General features: G+C 46.9%; 1 protein-coding gene across 1 annotated transcript; it reads right to left on the bottom strand.

Moving 5' to 3' along the window:
- Positions 1-15,398: 15,398 nt before the first annotated feature.
- Positions 15,399-18,342, bottom strand: LOC148098383 (uncharacterized). Its single transcript, XM_087852443.1, has 3 exons — positions 17,767-18,342; positions 15,830-17,544; positions 15,399-15,750 (listed from the first exon to the last, which is right to left on the bottom strand). Exons 1-3 carry the CDS (start codon positions 18,340-18,342, stop codon positions 15,399-15,401), a joined length of 2,643 nt encoding a protein of 880 aa, XP_087708569.1.
- Positions 18,343-19,951: the final 1,609 nt, after the last annotated feature.

Below are 19,951 nucleotides of genomic sequence, written 5' to 3'. Positions count from 1 at the left end.
TAAATTTCATGTTGCTAGCATCTGCATTTAAAAAATAATGCAATTTAAAAATGGCAGATTTGAACCTCAGCAGCTTGTAACAATTTTCATAGTAAGATGTTGTTTAAAAAAAAGGCAGCTGACTCTAAAGGTGTTAGGTGGCAACATTTCTCAGAATAAACTGACACACACTTATGGGCGATGACCTGCATGACTTTCATAAGAATTGGGTCATAACATGGCCGGTAGTTGCCTTTTCCAACAAGCAGCCAGTTAGAGATGGTCTACAATAGGAGTGGCACAGTGCACCAGTGGTTAGCACTGTCACCTCAATGTGACGGGTCTGGGTTTGAATCCAATGGTGGACAGGGACCCTTCTGCATGGAGTTTGAAAGTTCTCCCTGTGTCTTCATGCTCTATCTGCAGGTACCCCGGCTTCCTCCCACAGTTCTAAGTCATTGGTGATTCTAAATAGCCAATATGTTTAAATGGTTGTCAGTCTCTCTGTGCTTGCCCTGCAATAGACTGACGACTGGCTTGTCTGTCACCCTCTGACCCTGCTGCCCCCACCACCACCTCCTGAATTGATGAAAGTGCTTAAAATGGATGGAGAGACAAGACAAATCATACTACTGGAAACACTCCTTTTGGTTTAGGTCAGGGGTGACAACTGAGTAGAGTGCGCTGAAGGTGCTCCATTACCGTAAATAAACAGCATAATTACTTCGCCTTTTCTCATGTGGGCTGAGTAAGAAATCACATAGACTTTGTACTAGGGAGTGGGCAGGATTTAATGTCCAGTCTGTCTAAATCCGACATTTGTTTTCTCACATACAAGTGAATGTATAGAAGCTCTGGGCTGCAGTGAATATGTGAAGAAAAACAGGCATACCTTCAGTACCTTTAGATCGAAGGCCAGCACAGCTGTTTCCACCACGTCCACTATTAAAGTTAAGCTGATGCCATCCTCATATTTATTGTCCAGACATGACAGAAACACTGATCTTCTCATCTGACTAGAAATATAACATTTAAAAAACAATTGGAGAAAATGAAAAACTAGTTGGTATTGGAAACATTAACCAATGCAAAATCTGCAAGTATTCCACTTTAAAGTTCTGTGCTATGGTTGTAAAAAAAGAGGATGAGCATGGCATGCAAAGGATAAAACAGAGAAAGTTTGGCAGTGCAGCTCACATTCAGAAGCTTTAATGAGTAACGGCACAGGGTGGAGACCGTTTGATGCCTCAGTGCCAACCAGGTCGGGGCAATGTGCTGCCAACTTCTGTTAAAACAAAACAGAGGAATGGGGCACAGGCAGTCCCCTTATTTTCCTCCTCTCCTTCCACAAATGCTTTCACTCCACACCCCGTTTCCTCTAAACTCGCTGCCAGCTTCCTTTTTCATCTCTTTCCCCGTCCTGATCTCGTCCAAATCGGCTCTGGGGTCTGTGTGCGACGCAAGAAGAGGAACAACAAATCCAGACTTAGCTGCTTAATTGTTTTGTTTTGTCTTGCGAGTGTGTGTGCGTCAGACGACAGAGATGTCAGTTACATTTTCACATAACAATGACCTCAATATGTTTTATCACATCACCAGAAGTGCCCTTTCAATGCCAGCCATCCTTGAAGACTCTGTATTCAGCAAATCACTCATTGAGTCTTTCAGCTTCACAAGCCCTGTTATTAACCCAATCAGCATGTTTGGTTGTCATCCTCTGAAGTGTAGCTTTCAAGTGATGGGCGCCAAACTCACAGATGCTGTTGTTTAGGTCCTTAAACAAGCACTGAATAATAAAAGTAGGAATGTGCTTTCTTTTAAGCAGCGTGTGCATTAAATTGCTAACAAGTGCAAATAACAGACTTACTTACCATATTTCATTTCAACTCCCAGTGGTATAAAACATTGAATAGAAACACAGCCTTGTTCTATGTATACCACTTTGACTATCTTGTACAGAATAGGCTGCCAGATCTTCTCTGAGAAGGAGATTTGGCAGCAGTTGTGTGATTTCTGTGCATGCTTTATGATCTTTTTACACATAAGCACTGATTTTACTGGGGCGTTATGCCCTGCTAGTTCACAAGGGCATATAGAATGGTTACTGCGCAGCTGCACGCGGGGTGTATTGTCACTAGCAGAGATAATAAAGCGGCACAACAACATACTTCTGTGCCTGTCATATGTAAATTTTGGTGTAAAGCTGCATTTTGATGTGAATCCACTGGGTTTGTTTTAGTGTTAGGTTTAATATTAAATGATGCACTGGGAGATAAGGAGTAAATACATTCCTAAAAGCCTTAGCAAAGACTTGTGAATGCTCAAACACAGAAACTTAAAGATCCCCTCCAGCCATGTTCGAAGATATAGAAATCCCCTCTGAGCATTGGGATTTAAACAAGAGAGAATTTTGCTTGATTTGCCTAAAAAACTGTTCTGTAACAAAACAAAAATGCATTGCTTTGGACAGACTAAAGTTTTTCCTCTCCTTATTTCCAGAAAATGCAAATTTGAAAGATCTCTAACAACCACTTTTCCTTTTCCAATGAGCTCCTGGCTGTTGGTTGTTGGCAGAAATAGTTGAAAATCTGTCATTAGACTGAAATGCGGTGCTGGCTGATTTATTTTAGCATATATACTCAATGGCCCTTTGACAGGTACACGTGTTCAGCTGATTATTAAATCAAATATCTTATTGTCCAATCACATGATAACAGCTCAGTGCATTTAGGGATGTAGACATGGTCAAGACGACCAGTTGAAGTTCAAGGTGAGCATGAAAATGGGGAAGAAAGATGATTTATGCGACTGTTCGTGTGAGATGGACGCGCCTGGGTTTGCAGAGAATGGGCTGAAAAAGAGTAAATGTCCAGTGAGCAACAGTTCTCTGTGTGGAAATGCCTTGTTGATGTCAGAGGTCAGAGGAGAATGGCCAGATTGCTCTGAGCTCACAGGAAGGTAACAGTTACTCAAATAACCACTTGCCACTACCAAAGTATGCAAAGAGCTCTGTGAATATACAACAGCAAACTTTGAAGCAGATGGGCACCAGCAGCAGAAGACCACACCGGGTGCCACTCCTGTCAGTTAAGAACAGGAAACTCAGGCTACAGTTCACACGGGTTCAGCTGGACAACAGAAGACTAGAAAAATGTTGACTTTCAGTTTCTCCTGCAGTATTCAAATGGTTGGGTCAAGATTTTGTGCAAACGGCAAGAAATCATGGCTCAATCCTGCCTCGTATCAACAGTTTAAGGTAATAGTAGTGGTGTAATGTTGCAGTAGCAGTATTAGTAGAAGATGCTTACTTATTGGATCTGCAAAGGTTTGGCGTCGGATGTGGGAAGCTTCCAAAGCCCAACATCCACACCAGATGATCAGCCACTAACCACTGTACAATGGTTGCTCCAACTTTACTTTGCTGAGGTGACCTTATTAGGCCACTAGGAAGTTGAGCCTTGCGTGCCAATATCACTGCAACATCTGCCCCGACAACAGCTGATAAGTCTGATTAGTTTTTATACAAACACTGGCAAGGCACAACAATATAATAATGAACAGGGAAGTGAAGGGGGCAGCAGTGTGATAATGCAAGGACTTGAGTTTGTAGTGTACTACAGTTCACCTGTGTGAACAGCGCTCTGTATTCCCGGCTCAGTGACACGAGTTGGGACGTGTGATTTTAATGCCACGCCCCACCCCTCCATCTCACTAATCAGCTTCAAGGGGTCGTAGCTTATGTCACCATGGCTACAAATGCTCCTGGTCGCATAGGTTTCCTCTCCCCTCTTACCTTTCCTGATATCCCTCTCTCTTTTTTCTCTCTCTCTCTCCCTTCCCACTGTCGGCCTTATACCTCCAAGCCTGGGAGCGGAATTCTGGGAACATTTTTCCATGTGAAACAGCGAGGGTCAGCCTAGGGGTGTGACGCCACGGCATTGTTCCCGCTGCGAGGAGAGGAACCGTGCGCCGTTAGGCCAATTCCTGTCCGCTCCAAAAAAACAGCCACTTTCTCACACTGCTTTCCTTCCTCCGCCAGACAGCTCAAAACAATCCCAGAGTGTTTGTGGGTACGAGGTTCGGAGAGGCAAGCCACAGAGCAAAGAGAAGTGGAGGGAGAAAGAGTGAAAAGAGGGAAAAAAAAGTAGAGGAAAGAGCGAGAGAAGTCTTTTTCTGTTGGTTTATCCAGACTGTTTATGGGCCATTGAAAACAAACAAAGGGGGAAAAAAGATCCAACTGTGCCCAACTGACACTCGCTGAAACAAACGGCAGGCTGACATTATATCTCTGTAAGTGGGCTTGAGCAACCGGCTGTGAGCCCGCCTGCCTTCGCCTCGGCATCATAATCTGTTTTGTTGTAAAAACAATGAAACATTCTTGTCATAAAAAAGTGCACGCTGCTCCCTCAGTCATCAGCTTTTAATTTCTTTTTTCTCCCTTCTCCATCACATGCTCATAAAGATCGTGCATATTCAGATGGGTCCTTGGGGGAAAACTATAATCTCATTTGAATGTTCTGGGGAATTTCACACACAAGTGTGAAAGCGAGCTTTTTAAAATGAAGTTTTCCTGAGCATCTTCAGATGTTTGGCGGTCAAACCCATTTTGCTGCACTTAACCATAAATGGTTCCTGAATAGCCAAACTAGTGGTTGCAATCTTAGAAACATTACCATGACCCAGAAGTAAATGACAGAGCCCCGTTCCTGTAAACAGAAACGTACCATTAAAGTTGCTGAGATGACACAATGACAAAAGGATGCACCTCTGTTATCATATAAAATTTGTTACTTCCTATGATTTTCTAAATTGCAGCATTGGGTTTTTCTTTTTTCTTTTTTGGGTCTCCACAGAACGGTGAAGGCGTCTGGCCCAGTTTAGATGGAATGAGCACTTGCACTATGTTTGCATCCCTCCTGAGGTCAGAAGTTTAAAGGGTTCCAAATGTGCGTCTTTGTGTGCATATTTAATAGGGGACGCGGCCTTGCATACGTGCACAAATTGGCACTGAATCAAAGTATCCTCCCCCTCCTCCTCCCTCAGGCTTGTCCCCAACCCCAGCCGTCCCCTCTCACGACCCCATCATGATGGTCCCATTGTTTTATTCCGCCATGCAATCTGCACGTATGGATAACTCAAAAGACACATTCTTCTCTGTCTCAATGTGTAGAGTTGATACAGCTTGGCGGAAGTCCTAAACTTTATATGCAACTTATGCTTTCCTGCAGACTGTGAGGAGGAAACATGATAGGAAGTATGAGGCATCCAAATCCCTCTCATATGTAAAACGGGAGACGATCCTAATTTGGTGCTTTTAGTGTTTTCTTACAGGTTTATTTGACGTTTTCATTGTGCTCCTGTTTATGTTTTTGGGAATTTAAACACCCCCCCCCCCCCCCCCCCCCCCGCAAGTTTTTTTTTACGCCTACCTGTTTTGACCGAAATGGAAATTGAACCCATTGGAAGAGGACAGAAAATAGCCTCGGCTGCTCTCTAGAGTTTCCTGCCTGTTGTCAGGTTTGTCTGTGTGCGTGCCCTGTCCTCCGTCCTCCTTGGCCTGCTTGTCTTCCCCACCCCGCCCCTCCTGTCTGAAGATGCATGAGTGTGTGTGTGAATGTGTGTGTGAGCGTGGGCTGGATGTCTGGGAAAGCCTCTGACACAGCTGAGGGAGGGGATGAGCAACAGGCCTAATATAGTATGCAAGTGTGTGTGTGTGTATGAGTGTGATGTGTATCATTAAGGAAGCACCTGTCCTGTGTGACCGTCGGTTCTGCTGCATTTATCTGACCCCTCTCACATCAGGTGGCTTCCTGGTTTGCATCACATGCTGCTCCCCGATTCCTGCAGGGATTGGCTAATGTAAGCTCCTCCTCTTCCTTTGCTGCTGCTCATTGAGCTGTAGAGCAGCTGCTTCTTCACACATCTTCTGTGTCCAGCATTCTTCTTCTTCTTCTTCTTCTTCTTCTTCTTCTTCTTCTTGTTATTATTATGCAGGCTTCATTGTTGTATAAATGGAAGATGGCTGGATTAATGCATGAGGGTAAATTATGTAGTGTTTGAGCATATATCTAACAAAATAGAAGACCTAACTCAGCCTGGACCACTATAGACAAAAGATGATTGTTAGTATTAATATATAATAGCAATATATATGGCTGTATGAGTCTGCTTTGGGACAGCAGAGAGCAGCAGCAAGACCCCCATTACTTAAACACAGCAGGCATCAGTGACAACCGAAATTAAATCTGTTAAGGAAGATGTGACATGAAAGCAGCATCTAGGGTGGAGGTCGGGTTGCAAAGCAGCTTGCAGATGCACAGGTACTGTTACAGCTAAAATACTTTGTCCCATCTTAAATTTAGCAGTTGGATGCTACAAAGAGCTAAGCTGACCACTGATGTGGACTGACATTAAGATTAGCTGATCTGGCTAAAGATCAGACCCATACTCTGTGTAGAGAATTTGAATGAAACCAGGCATGTCAAACCCATACTGTCAGCATAAATATGTTTCATTACAAATTTTATCACTAAAAATGTCTTAATATAAGAAAAAGAAGTGCAATTTCAACTGGACATGTCAGTTCTTTTCTAAATGATAAAGAAAAGTAATAAAGTAAAGGAATCTGTTAGCACAACTCTTTGTGCTCTTTGTAATTGTAAGAGCTAAAATGTAAAATTACAGAAAACGTAATTATTATAAAATGGAACGTTTTTGCTGTGTGTCCAGTCTAAAAACCCCCTGACATTTCTATAATAGATACTGAAACAGCAACCTTATCATTATTACTTGTTTTTAATTTAATTTATTGCCTAATTACATTGTTGTAGCATGAATGCATGAATGTAAGAGATCTTTATGCAAATAGATTCAAAAGTCCTAAATTTATGTCTTTCTTCATGTTTTCAAAAGCTGTCCATTGGAACCAGATACTTTACTCAGAGGCCCTTTCTGGCCTCTGGGCCTTATGTTTGACACCCCTGCCCCAAACCAAAAGGCTCAAATAGCATAGGCTGTAATCTCTGGCATGACCAGCTGACTAGTAGGAAAAATACAATTTTGCATTTTTTTTATTACATCTTAACAAAGGTAACAAAGTGTCACATGCTGTAGCATTTTCCACTTATTGTTATTTTAAAAAATGTCTTACTCAGCATTTTCCTTTAGCTATAGAGAGAAAGAGGAGGCTGACATTATTTTTTTCTATACGGTGGCAGAGCTTTCACTAAGAAAGAGACAGTGAAACAGCTCAGACCTCTAAGAAGTACCACAAAGTAGAGCCTCCCTCTACCATGACCTGCCCCCAGGAAAACTAACAGATAAATTGGAGTACAGAAATACTGCACAGGCTTTACAGTCTGTCAAAAACAATTGTCACTTTGAAACCCACTTAAGACACAGAAGAGACTGCTTTGACCCTGCATGTTCTGAATTTTTATAGCTGCCATTGGCAAACAGACATTAGTGTCTTCTTCTCATCCTTGTGTTGAATTTTGCTCTCTGCGCTCCTGTAATAGCCTTTTATGATCCTCTCTATTCTTTTCTGTAATATTTGAGCATCTAATGGGGACAAAGTTTAATCATTCAGTTTTATTGGATTTAAAGTAAAGCAAAGTAAAAAGGGCGAATTACGATATTTTTCCTTATTTTTCTGTTGTGCTGTTCCTAACAGAACAACACATTTACTCCCCCCCCTGCATCTGTCTTATTCATGTAAACACTGATCCATAAAACCCACTGCAGTTCTTTAAATTAGTCCCTTATATTGCAAATGCACACTTAAAAAAACTTCCAGCAAGCAAGGTTTTGAACTGTGTTTGTTTACCAGCAGGAGTCTTTTCCTTGATCCCTTCAAAGGCGGCCTACTGTATTCTCTGATCCAAGCCCAGGACGAGACCAGCTGGGTTGCTGCATACATCATTTGGGGAATTAGATGATTGTGAGAGCACAGAGACAGATTTAGCAAACACACAACACACAGTCAGATAGTTGTGTGATAGTATTTCCCGCAAGAGTCAGGGTAACACTAATGACTGCTGACAAACTCCATTTCCTTAAAGAGTGACAAGGTCATTTAAAAGCATTCGAGCTTGTAAAAGTCACCTATGTCGAACAAACTTAAAAAGCATGACCTCCTATTTGCTTTGTGGTCTTGGGTACTTGAGTTATACATGAAGCTTTCTGGTATAATTTCAAAGTGGGCTCTTTTGCATGCAGCTGCCATTGTACTCATGTCAAGGTCAGATTACCAGAGAGCAGCAGGTGTGCGAAAGTTAGCAGTAATAACAATTTGGCTGAAAAAGCACTTTTTCTTCATTGTCCTTGCACAGACAAGGACAAATCCACCCCTTCACCAACACTGTATATAAATTCCCTTTGACATTGTGTTTAGACAATAACTGTTCGCCGACAATACCGCGTTGCTAAATTATACTTAGTGTTACTCCTTAAGAAAACCCTGACTGTCTCTTTGACTTGATAAATGGACCCATAGGACAGCTAACCTGACCATTTATGAGTGGCAGTAATTGAATCTGGCTTAAAGGAAGTGATTCAATTACTTTTGTGTGTGACACAGCTTGCCCCCACCTTTCTCTCAGTCTAATGGTATGGTGTCTTCAGAGAAAGCCGTCTGAATAACACTCTGTCATTACACTTAAGGAAGACTGCGGGATCTGCAGCTAGCTTTTCAATAGTCTAAAGTGCCCTCAATCTTGTCTCTCCTTTCAAAAGAAAAAGAGGTAAAAGCCTATTTCTTTGTGTGTATTGATTTGGACATATAGGCATATTCTGCATTTATTACCCCCACAATTATTGTTCTTTTCAGAAAAGGACTCATGACATGACAAGGATGTTACTTACTGCTGATGTGGACCCAATAATTCATACACTAGAAATACATTGGATTTTGTGCAGATGGGATATACTCCTATTCACTTATGTTTGTTTTGCAAGTATTCCAAGTCTATCTGATCACTGACTGGTATCACAGAATTACAGAAAGTCAGTTTAGTGCATAATGCATTATATTTCCTACATTGTCTTCAAGAATATTCAACATTGTTAAGTACTGTATGCACTCTCAGGCATCTCCATTAGGTATACATGTTCAATTTTTATTGCAAAAATTGGTCCAAAAAAGAGAGAATTTCCAGAAAGTTACAGCTCTCAGGACCATTGTGTTGTTGGTGCGAAAGATTGAATAGCTACAGTTTTCACATGAGCTTACCAAAACTTTTCCGATATATAATTCTCAATTTCTGCTGCAAAATTCGAGATGGTAGGTCTTGATGTCATACTCAGTAATCCAGGTAAGTAAATCCCCAAAAGTTGATTCTGTTCATCTGGGCATAGCGTTTTCAGTGGGAGAAACATTTCGTCACTTATCCAAGTGACTTCTTCAGTGTAGGCTGACTGCAGGTTTCCCCAATCTTATAAACAGTACATTTGCATAATGACTGAAACTAGCACGTAATGTAGTGCACGCTGTTAAGTGCCAGGAGGATTGCCAGGATTTATACATAACCTCGGGCGAAGTGGATGGCACAACACGGAAGAGCTACCACATCAGGCCAGGACTCTGCAGTCTATTCACACCTACAGGCCAGTGGACACTCTATCAATGATGAGGATGTACGCATCCTGGACAGGAAGGAACTCTGGTTTCAGCAAGGAGACAAGGAGGCCATTTACTTGAAAAGGGAAAGACCATCTCTGAATCGAGGAGGAGGCCTAAGGGTACATCTTTCGCCATCTTACAATGCTGTGATTGCAGCCATTCCCCAACTCTCTGTGAATGGTACTCATGGTCTTTGATCAATGAGCTTTGATCAGTGGTTGTTGATCAATGGTCATGAGAATTTGCATATTAATGGTCAAGGACCTGACCTCCCAGCCCATTGTTCTTTCAGTGGTGCTAGATTGAGTCATTATGCAAATGTACTGTTTATAAGGTTGGGGAAACCTGCAGTCAGCTGGATGAGTGACGAAACGTTTCTCCCACTGAAAACGCTACGTCCAGATGAACAGAATCAACTTTTGGGAATCAAGATGGAAGGTTTAGAATTTCTGATGAACATGGATCCATCTTGCCTTGGTATCTGGAGAGAACCCACAATGACATGATGAGATCATGTAAAGTCTCCAGCCTGGATTTGAACCCAGGCACTTCTTGCTGTGGGGCAACAGTGCTAATTAGCACACCACTGTGGTGCCGTTCTGTGCAAAATTGCAAAATTAGTTTAGATTAAATCAGTGGTTCAGTATTTTATGACTAAATGTTTCCCTAGTAGGAGCTGGGAAAAAAGGTTGTGGCAGCAACTGATTTTCTTTTCGTTTTTGTTGTTGTTGTTGTTGATATAGTGGATTAGGTGCTGAACTATTCCATGGTTGAGCAGGACTTCCGGTACACTATGGAGATTTTCCACACAAGGAGGCAAGACTGAACCCCCCATCCTTTGTATTTGAAAGAAAATAATTTGCTACAGCACTAGAAAGTACAGTGGATGCAGTAACAATGCGTTCTAATAAAAAGAGCTGATGATATTTTAGAATTACACACCTCTGCCTCCTCCATGCAATATTGGACCCCCATAGCTAGCGGTTCTGTATGAAAGACTGACCAAGTCGGAAGGGTGGCAGTGGCTTTAATGGGCAGTTTGTTGACCTGGAAGCTGCAGTTCATGATAGCTTTGTGTATTGTGCATTGTTTTCATTCTCTGTTTATTTTAGTTTTCACTTGCTGTTCGGTTAGGTTTATCCACCTAAAACAAGTGGTTAGGTTTAGGGAAAGATTGTGGTTTAGGGTGGACTATGCCCCCTCACAACATAATATCTGCTTGCTGAAAAATGACAGTTAAAGGTCCTCAATAAGCTTCGACAACCAGTAAATTGTGGCAAAACATGAGAACAAAAGGCAGTTTGTGCATTGTTTGTGACAATTTGCGACAGTTTGGGCCTGAGACAGGAATACTTGGAGTCCTGGAATGGCAGTGGAAAAACGCTGGTCCCAGACAGCTTGGTATGCCTTATCGCATTGGGATCGAAGCTGATGTTGTCGCTATGGTCTGGTTTGCAACAAACACTCACTAAATCTCCCATCACAATCACAAATGCCTTTAACTTTGTCATCATGTTGCTTTCTGTTTCTAATTCACAACACGGATGATGTGCACAACAAACACAGGTTGCTTCCTTCTTGTAAACTGGCCCGTTTTCTAGCTCTTTGTACAGTATTCAGACCAAGCCTTTAAACCCTCCAACCCCAACTCCTCCTCTTTTGACCGCCTGTGACACACTACTGAAGAAAATATAATGAGCCTAATTGACTTGGGGTCAGTTTTTGTGCAATTTCCTTTTTAATGGGCAATGCTTTGATGCCATTTGTTTGGCAAATGGCATATGCCCCTAATTGTCTCTCTGTGAATTGAGCCTCCCCCTTTCTCTCAAGTCCCAAGTGATCTCCAGATCCTGTGAGGGCTTAAGTTGGAAAAAAAAAACTGTAAACCCCAGTTGGATGACAACAAATGATGCTGTGGCTGCTAATTGTGTGTGTGGAGCTGGCAGGAACAGGATGATTAAAAGTCAGAGCAGACAACTTTGCATCCAGTGCTTCGTATTTGACAGATCACCTAGTGGAGACACCTCACAAAGCTTAGATTTGTACCAGGTATGTTTTTGCATAGGTTCTTGTGTTATTGTCTTCCCAATACCCATAAAGGTACATGTGTGAGCTTGGCTGTAGAGGTTTTTCTCATCAGGGGCTTGGTTCCCAGGGATATTCATCCCCTGAGGCAGAAAAGTAACACTGGCCAGAGTGTGACTTGGTGGGAGAAACACAGTCCCTGGATCTTACAGTGGAACACATGGCCTTTCAAACGCACAAAATCAGACACACACACACACACACACACACACACACACACACACACACACACACACACACACACACACACACACAGCCATCTGGGCAAGGCAAATGTCAATTAAATCCAATTCACCTCACGTCACTCAGAAATTGAAGCCATAGTGCAACATTATTAAAACAATGATGTATACTCTATTGGAGACAAATGAGCAACACATTTCTCTTCTGATTGCCTATAACGGATGAAAGATGTCTCCTCTAACTCCAATAAAAAACATGAAGATGTAATCGTGATTGGATCACTTTAATGAATGACATGTCAGTCTAGCAGTGGACTGGACCTACTGAGGTATTGCCTCAATTATCTTGAAATATTCCAGCTGCAAGAAACAAATATTTCACTCGTTTCATGTCAGAATTATGTATGCAGAGGTTTCCTCGAGTGATCTGGGAAATGTATCTCTTGAGGGGCTGAACCTTGTGGAGTTGCTGAGACCTGACACACTGCTCATATACGAACACCACAGACGAGCAGATTCCTTAAAAACAGCCCCAGGGAGTTTTTTCTTTTTCTTTTTTTAACCAGAGAGATGATATCATGTGAACTCCACAGACCTCAATATACTTATTATGTGCTATAACTTATATAATAATTAATTCATCCATATTTGTTTTCTTAGTAGATTTAATTCTAGAGAAATCCAAGGCATGTCCAGACCATTTAATTATGCAACAGTTAGCTTTTTATTCAAGGGCTGGTTGAAAGATGAAGTCCAAAAGACCTCCGAGCAATACATATTTGCATTAAAAATAAAGAAATCATTGAATATCACAGCAGTCATTATGTTAGTATCTATAGCATCAATATGTTTTCTGCTCTCTCTGCTCTTAGCCCATCTTCTGACCAATTGGATTTAATGTCCTGACATTTAAATTTGTGATCTAAACATTATTCACCAATCACAGAATATGCAAAATAAAATAATATGTTCTGTATTTTGTTTTAGTATTATTTACAATTTTATTTGCACACACTGCTTACAAGGTAAAGCCACACACATAAAATCTACATCTACTTCCAGTAGAGATCAAACAATACTTTAGCTCTGGTCTTTGTTTTTATCTGTCTGAATCTTTTTACTTTTTACTTTCAATAACAGTTTCAACTTCACTTTTGCCATCCTGCACCAACTTGCAGTAAGAATGACATCAGTTGTGTTTCTATCTTATTGATCTCAGATCAGTGTCAGGGGACTTTCTTTAGTCCTTAGTCTCTTTGGACTAAGGACTAAAGAAAAATCCCTGCTCTGTTATAGTCCTACACATGCCGCACAGTACGGACACTTTCCTTATCTCTTGGCCTGCATGTGCAGTCATGTTTCAAAGCATTCTTATCTGATTCTCGAAAACATGTCCTGCGCTGGCAATCTGCACACAGCTTGAGGGATTTTGTGAAGTTCAGAGTTTTCCTTTTATGTGGAATTCAGTCAAGTGCAAGGACAGTGCTATATGTGTTTTGATTTAACCCCTCTCTAGAGTCAGCATGAGAAAAGACGAACAGAGTTTGCGTTTTGAGCTATTCTTTCTTTATGCTTTCCTAAAAAAAAGGAAAATAGGTGCAGTGGGTTATTGAAACATGCAAATATACATGGAAATACAGTGGTAAGACCACCTATATTGTTCAACACTCTCTTAGGCAGCGTTCTTGTCATTTCTTTAAGTAGTCTTCAGGAGTAGTTCTCCAGGATTCTTGAAGGACATACAAAGCTCTTCTTTGGATGTTTTCTGCCTTTTGTTCTGTTCTCTGTCAAGATGATCCCAAACTGCTTCAGTAATTTGGAGGTCCGGGCTTCATATGACTGATAGCATTCCTCTGTGTGCTTTTCTATTCATGTTTGGCAGTGTGTTTGGATCATTGTCATGCTGAAAAATTAAGGCGCTGCCAATCAGATGTTTTCCAGATGGTGGTCTATAGTGGATCAAAATCTGTCACTTTGACGTGATCCCTGCTGAAATGCAGTCTAAACCATGACAGAGCTTCCACCGTGTTTTACAGATCTCTGTATTCTTATGCTTTCACCTGTTTTTCCCCCTTTTCTTTACTCTTTTTCTTCCTGCCTGTCATCTCTGGCATTGTCATATCACACATGCACTCATGAATAATAATAGAAATGAATCGCTAGGTAAATAATTAAAAGAATCAAAAATAAAAACACAAACAAGCCGAGCCTATAGCAGATCTATAGAGCTCATCTTGGAAAGGCTAACGTGTTTTGTTCAGCAGTGCATTCAGATACTGATTCTGATTGCACGAGCTACCAGACATGACAAGCTAAAAAAACAAAACAAAAGACAAAAAGATGGCTGTAGACACTCACAATTGTACATCTCCCCTGACTTTCTCCATGCATATTGATAACAGTTTGAAGAAAAGATTCCTCACTCCATCAGACCTGTTGACACTGATTTTCAGTCCAGTTCTTGTCTAATTTAGTATAGCTCAGCCTTTTCTCCCTGTTTTCTTTCATTAAGAATGGCTTCTTGACATCAACCCTTCTACTGAAACCATTTCTGATGAAGCTTCAGTGAAGAGTAGGTGGATCAACTCAAGTTCCAGATGCAACTGTCAGGTCCTGTATCAGGTCTTTGCCGGATTTATTCCTACTTAACGACACGACTTTGAGATGCTGTTGATAGTTTTCTAAGAACACACCACACACTTTGCAGAGATATTATGTCACGGTTTGGCATGGCAAACCGTGGGGGGGTGTGGGGAAGGAGGACCCAGGCGCGGTGCTCTATGTACAAGCAGTGCGTTTATTTACAGTGAAAACTGTACACACAACAATACATCCCCGTGTGCTCCCGACTTCCACTCCGTGTCTTCTCCCAGTGTTTGTGCTCGTGTGTCCGCTCCCTCGTGCCAGTGCACTCTGTGTCTGCTGCCCTCTCGTCCAGCAATCCTTCCTGGGAAAATAGAGGCAGTAGTTAGTACCCTCAGTTCACTTGGTAAGCTCACACTCACAAACAGACCAACTGGAGAACTGACGGGAAGTCTCACGAAATGATCCCGCGTCGGTGGGAGCTCCAAGACTCTCCTAAGTAGCTCCCCCGACGAGGCCTGATCAGGAGCAGGTGTGTGGCTTCGGGTGTGGCCAGTCCACCAGCAGGGCCACACCCACCCGGCCTGAAGTGGAAACACACACATCCGCAAACAGGAAAGAGAGACAGCAACACCAAATATACATATAATACAACCAGTCCATAACTGCTCAGGGACCCTGGGTTGCTCAGACCCAGAACCCTGACAGTACCCCCCCTCTAAGGGTCGGCACCCGATGACCCCAAAACAAAAACAAAACCACAGCCCAACCAACCCAGGGCGGGTGGCGGGGGGTCCAGGACGGAGGGCCCCAAAACCTCTCCGCCAAATAGCCACCACAAAGCAACAAAAGAAAAACACAGTTCAGTCCAATCCCCCGGTCCAGTGGCAGCAAACATAGTTCTGGCGGCCGACCCGCAGGACGGCAAAACAAGCGGGACCTGCTGTGGGTTAGGCAGTGGCGGCAAAACAGTTCAGGTGGCCTACCTCTAACCCCTTGATGGAAACGCAGCAGCTCCGGCGGCCTGCCACGGGTCCGGTGGCGGCGGCGAAACGGTTCTGGTGGCCTGCCACGGATCTGGCGGCGGCGGCGCTGCAACTCCGGCGGGCGGCCACGGGTCCGGCGGTGGCGTTGCTGCTGCGGCAGGCGGATATGCGTCCGGCAGCCGCTGCGAAACGGTCCCGGCAGGCGGCCACGGGTCCGGTGACGACAGCGTGGCAGCAGCGACGGGCTTCCACGGGTCCGGTGGCAGCGGCGTGGCAGCTGCGGTGGGCGGCCACGGGTCCGGTGGCAGCGGCGTGGCTCCGACGAGCAACCGCGAGGTGTGGCACCTGATCTACGACGTGCTGGTTGCGGTCGTGCGGGTCGCGGACGTGCTGACCCCTCCGGCTCTCCAAGGTCTTGCGTGGGCAGCACGGGTTCCTCCTGCCCGCTGAGCTCCTCAGGCTTGCTGAGCTCCAGCTCAGGCTGCGGCGCGGGTTGCTCCGGCTCGTCCCACTCCCTCCGCTCACTGAGCTCCAGCTCGGCCCCCTCCGGCTTGCCGCGCTCCTCAGCTAGCGGCGCTGGCACCACCGGCTCGCTGAGCTGCTCCTCCGGCGGCTTGCCCCGGGTCCGGTGGCGCTGCTCCGGTGAGCAACAGCGAGATGTGGTACATGGCCGGTGGCGCGCTGGTCGCTGACGTGGACGCGCTGGATGTGGACGGCGTGGAGGGCGCGCTAGACGTGGAGGTCCCTCCGGCAGCGGCGCTGGCTCCACCGGCTCGCTGAGCTCCTCCGGCAGCGGCACTGGCTCCACCGGCTCGCTGAGCTCCTCCGGCAGCGGCGCTGGCTCCACCGGCTCGCTGAGCTCCTCCGGCAGCGGCGCTGGCTCCACCGGCTCGCTGAGCTCCTCCGGCAGCGGCGCTGGCTCCACCGGCTCGCTGAGCTGCTCCTCGGCCGGCAGCGGCGCTGGCTCCACCGGCTCGCTGAGCTGCTCCTCGGCCGGCAGCGGCGCTGGCTCCACCGGCTCGCTGAGCTGCTCCTCGGCCGGCAGCGGCGCTGGCTCCACCGGCTCGCTGAGCTGCTCCTCGGCCGGCAGCGGCGCTGGCTCCACCGGCTCGCTGAGCTGCTCCTCGGCCGGCAGCGGCGCTGGCTCCACCGGCTCGCTGAGCTGCTCCTCGGCCGGCAGCGGCGCTGGCTCCACCGGCTCGCTGAGCTGCTCCTCGGCCGGCAGCGGCGCTGGCTCCACCGGCTCGCTGAGCTGCTCCTCGGCCGGCAGCGGCGCTGGCTCCACCGGCTCGCTGAGCTGCTCCTCGGCCGGCAGCGGCGCTGGCTCCACCGGCTCGCTGAGCTGCTCCTCGGCCGGCAGCGGCGCTGGCTCCACCGGCTCGCTGAGCTGCTCCTCGGCCGGCAGCGGCGCTGGCTCCACCGGCTCGCTGAGCTGCTCCTCGGCCGGCAGCGGCGCTGGCTCCACCGGCTCGCTGAGCTGCTCCTCGGCCGGCAGCGGCGCTGGCTCCACCGGCTCGCTGAGCTGCTCCTCGGCCGGCAGCGGCGCTGGCTCCACCGGCTCGCTGAGCTGCTCCTCGGCCGGCAGCGGCGCTGGCTCCACCGGCTCGCTGAGCTGCTCCTCGGCCGGCAGCGGCGCTGGCTCCACCGGCTCGCTGAGCTGCTCCTCGGCCGGCAGCGGCGCTGGCTCCACCGGCTCGCTGAGCTGCTCCTCGGCCGGCAGCGGCGCTGGCTCCACCGGCTCGCTGAGCTGCTCCTCGGCCGGCAGCGGCGCTGGCTCCACCGGCTCGCTGAGCTGCTCCTCGGCCGGCAGCGGCGCTGGCTCCACCGGCTCGCTGAGCTGCTCCTCGGCCGGCAGCGGCGCTGGCTCCACCGGCTCGCTGAGCTGCTCCTCGGCCGGCAGCGGCGCTGGCTCCACCGGCTCGCTGAGCTGCTCCTCGGCCGGCAGCGGCGCTGGCTCCACCGGCTCGCTGAGCTGCTCCTCGGCCGGCAGCGGCGCTGGCTCCACCGGCTCGCTGAGCTGCTCCTCGGCCGGCAGCGGCGCTGGCTCCACCGGCTCGCTGAGCTGCTCCTCGGCCGGCAGCGGCGCTGGCTCCACCGGCTCGCTGAGCTGCTCCTCGGCCGGCAGCGGCGCTGGCTCCACCGGCTCGCTGAGCTGCTCCTCGGCCGGCAGCGGCGCTGGCTCCACCGGCTCGCTGAGCTGCTCCTCGGCTGGCAGCGGCGCTGGCTCCACCGGCTCGCTGAGCTGCTCCTCGGCTGGCAGCGGCGCTGGCTCCACCGGCTCGCTGAGCTCCACCGGCTGCGGCGCGGGCTCCTCCCGCTCGCTGAGCTCCACCGGCTGCGGCGTCGTAGCAGGTGGCACTGTTACAGATGGTGAAGAGCTGAGTGGTGTGGAGATCGCTGAACGAGGAGACGCTAGCTGCACTGTTGGCTGGCTTACAGCAGCGTCGGCGGTGTCACCATCCACTAAAAACAAAGAAGCAAATGGGGTGAGAAATGAAAAAGTGTCCTTATTACTCACCACAGCCGGCTCTTGAGATGTCCGGGAAGTCGGCTGCGGTGAGGAACGCCGGCGGCGCGCACGTCGTTTCCGGGTAGACGTCGGGGCCGGCGTGTCTGGCTGTGCATCCACCAGCTGACCGGGCTGGCGAGCAGCCTGAGTAGGAGAGTGAAGGTGGAGAGTTGAGAGCAGGAAGTCCAGGACTACTGAATTGAGGGAGTCCACCAGCCAGGGGAATTTGAACAGCGTCTCTTGCAGCCGCCTCTCCACGGCGTGACGCAAACCTTCCGCGGGCTTCTCCCCCCACAACTCGCATAGGCGGTAAACCTTGTCCATCACCTCCTTCCTGAGCCTCTCCTCAGAGACCGCTGGGTCCATGCCTGGCGGGATCATTCTGTCACGGTTTGGCATGGCAAACCGTGGGGGGGTGTGGGGAAGGAGGACCCAGGCGCGGTGCTCTATGTACAAGCAGTGCGTTTATTTACAGTGAAAACTGTACACACAACAATACATCCCCGTGTGCTCCCGACTTCCACTCCGTGTCTTCTCCCAGTGTTTGTGCTCGTGTGTCCGCTCCCTCGTGCCAGTGCACTCTGTGTCTGCTGCCCTCTCGTCCAGCAATCCTTCCTGGGAAAATAGAGGCAGTAGTTAGTACCCTCAGTTCACTTGGTAAGCTCACACTCACAAACAGACCAACTGGAGAACTGACGGGAAGTCTCACGAAATGATCCCGCGTCGGTGGGAGCTCCAAGACTCTCCTAAGTAGCTCCCCCGACGAGGCCTGATCAGGAGCAGGTGTGTGGCTTCGGGTGTGGCCAGTCCACCAGCAGGGCCACACCCACCCGGCCTGAAGTGGAAACACACACATCCGCAAACAGGAAAGAGAGACAGCAACACCAAATATACATATAATACAACCAGTCCATAACTGCTCAGGGACCCTGGGTTGCTCAGACCCAGAACCCTGACATATTATAAATGATGAATAGACTTGTTCTTGCATAGAGCTTTTTTACTCAAACTGAGCACTCAGCTGAGCTCTGAACTGTTGCTGAAGATCGTGTTAAAAATACAAGAAAAAATCTGGCTCCTTTGAAGCAAAATATAAAGAAATGAGTGGCGCTCAAGACCTTTGCACAACACTGTACATAAATACAAGGCACATATATTTGCTCATAACATAAACATTATTAAGAAGAAAGTGAAACATTCAAAGCCTTACAGTTGATGTTATCCACACTTTTTGCCTGGCATTGATTCGTGACATGTGTGCTGAATTTCCTCGACTCACAGGGGCAAACCAGAAAATAACAGTGGCAGCCCAAATGAGCGTGTGGCAGCAGACCGTCGTCACTAGCCCCACAGAGCTGCCTCTGGCCTTAATCAGCCAAAGTCAAAGTGAAAAGTAACCTTCCTGTATGCTGGTGCAATTTAATGTGCATTTTTCTTTTAAATATACAATTTTTCACAGTAATGCTGATTATATGTTTTTTAATGTATGCGGGCGTGTCCTCATTTGATGCCAAAATAGGACAACCAAACCATCCTTCTTCTTTTTTTACAGTCTTCTTTTTATATGTGAAATCAGGAGGAGGTTTTCAGACATTCCTGAGGCTGGAAGAATGACAGCTTGCCTGTTGATTGTCTGGATCTGGAGTTTGAGCGGAGGACAGAGAGAGAGGGAGAAAAAAACCCCACAGCATGCCAAAGATCAATGGGGGTGGGGGTTAGAAAGCCTTCAAAACGAAGAATTTTTTTTATTAGATGGGAAAAATCTTGCTGTTGCTGCTTTTAAGAAATTCACAGTGAATATAAATACTTAAGTCAGAGTTAACTTACAGAAAGGTTAAGCATTGCTCCTCTGAGATAAAGCAACAAGTGACTTCTGAAGGGGGGGGGGGGGGGGGGGGGCAGTTAGAGTAATGTGAATGTCATTTTTTCCCCCTTTTCTTGTGACTGTATGCCTTAGTGGACAGTCTACTGTGGAAAAATGAACCCAGCAATTTTTAAAGACTTATCA

Source organism: Neolamprologus brichardi, chromosome 15 (genome assembly GCF_056152115.1).
Source record: "Neolamprologus brichardi isolate AB-2024 chromosome 15, ASM5615211v1, whole genome shotgun sequence".
NCBI classification, from domain to species: Eukaryota; Metazoa; Chordata; class Actinopteri; order Cichliformes; family Cichlidae; genus Neolamprologus; species Neolamprologus brichardi.
Note: the sequence above shows the minus strand (reverse complement) of the source record. Positions and strands in the feature narration are given on the sequence as shown.

Bases quoted from the DNA above. Each gene is read 5' to 3' on its own strand.
- LOC148098383 (XM_087852443.1), bottom strand. From the start codon at position 18,342: ATGCCAAACCGTGACAGAATGATCCCGCCAGGCATGGACCCAGCGGTC. The intron at 17,545-17,766 runs GTGGAGCTCAGC...CCGGCCGAGGAG, and splicing joins CTGCTACGACGCCGCAGCCG to CAGCTCAGCGAGCCGGTGGA. The intron at 15,751-15,829 runs GTCAGCACGTCC...TGCTCGTCGGAG, and splicing joins GACCTTGGAGAGCCGGAGGG to CCACGCCGCTGCCACCGGAC.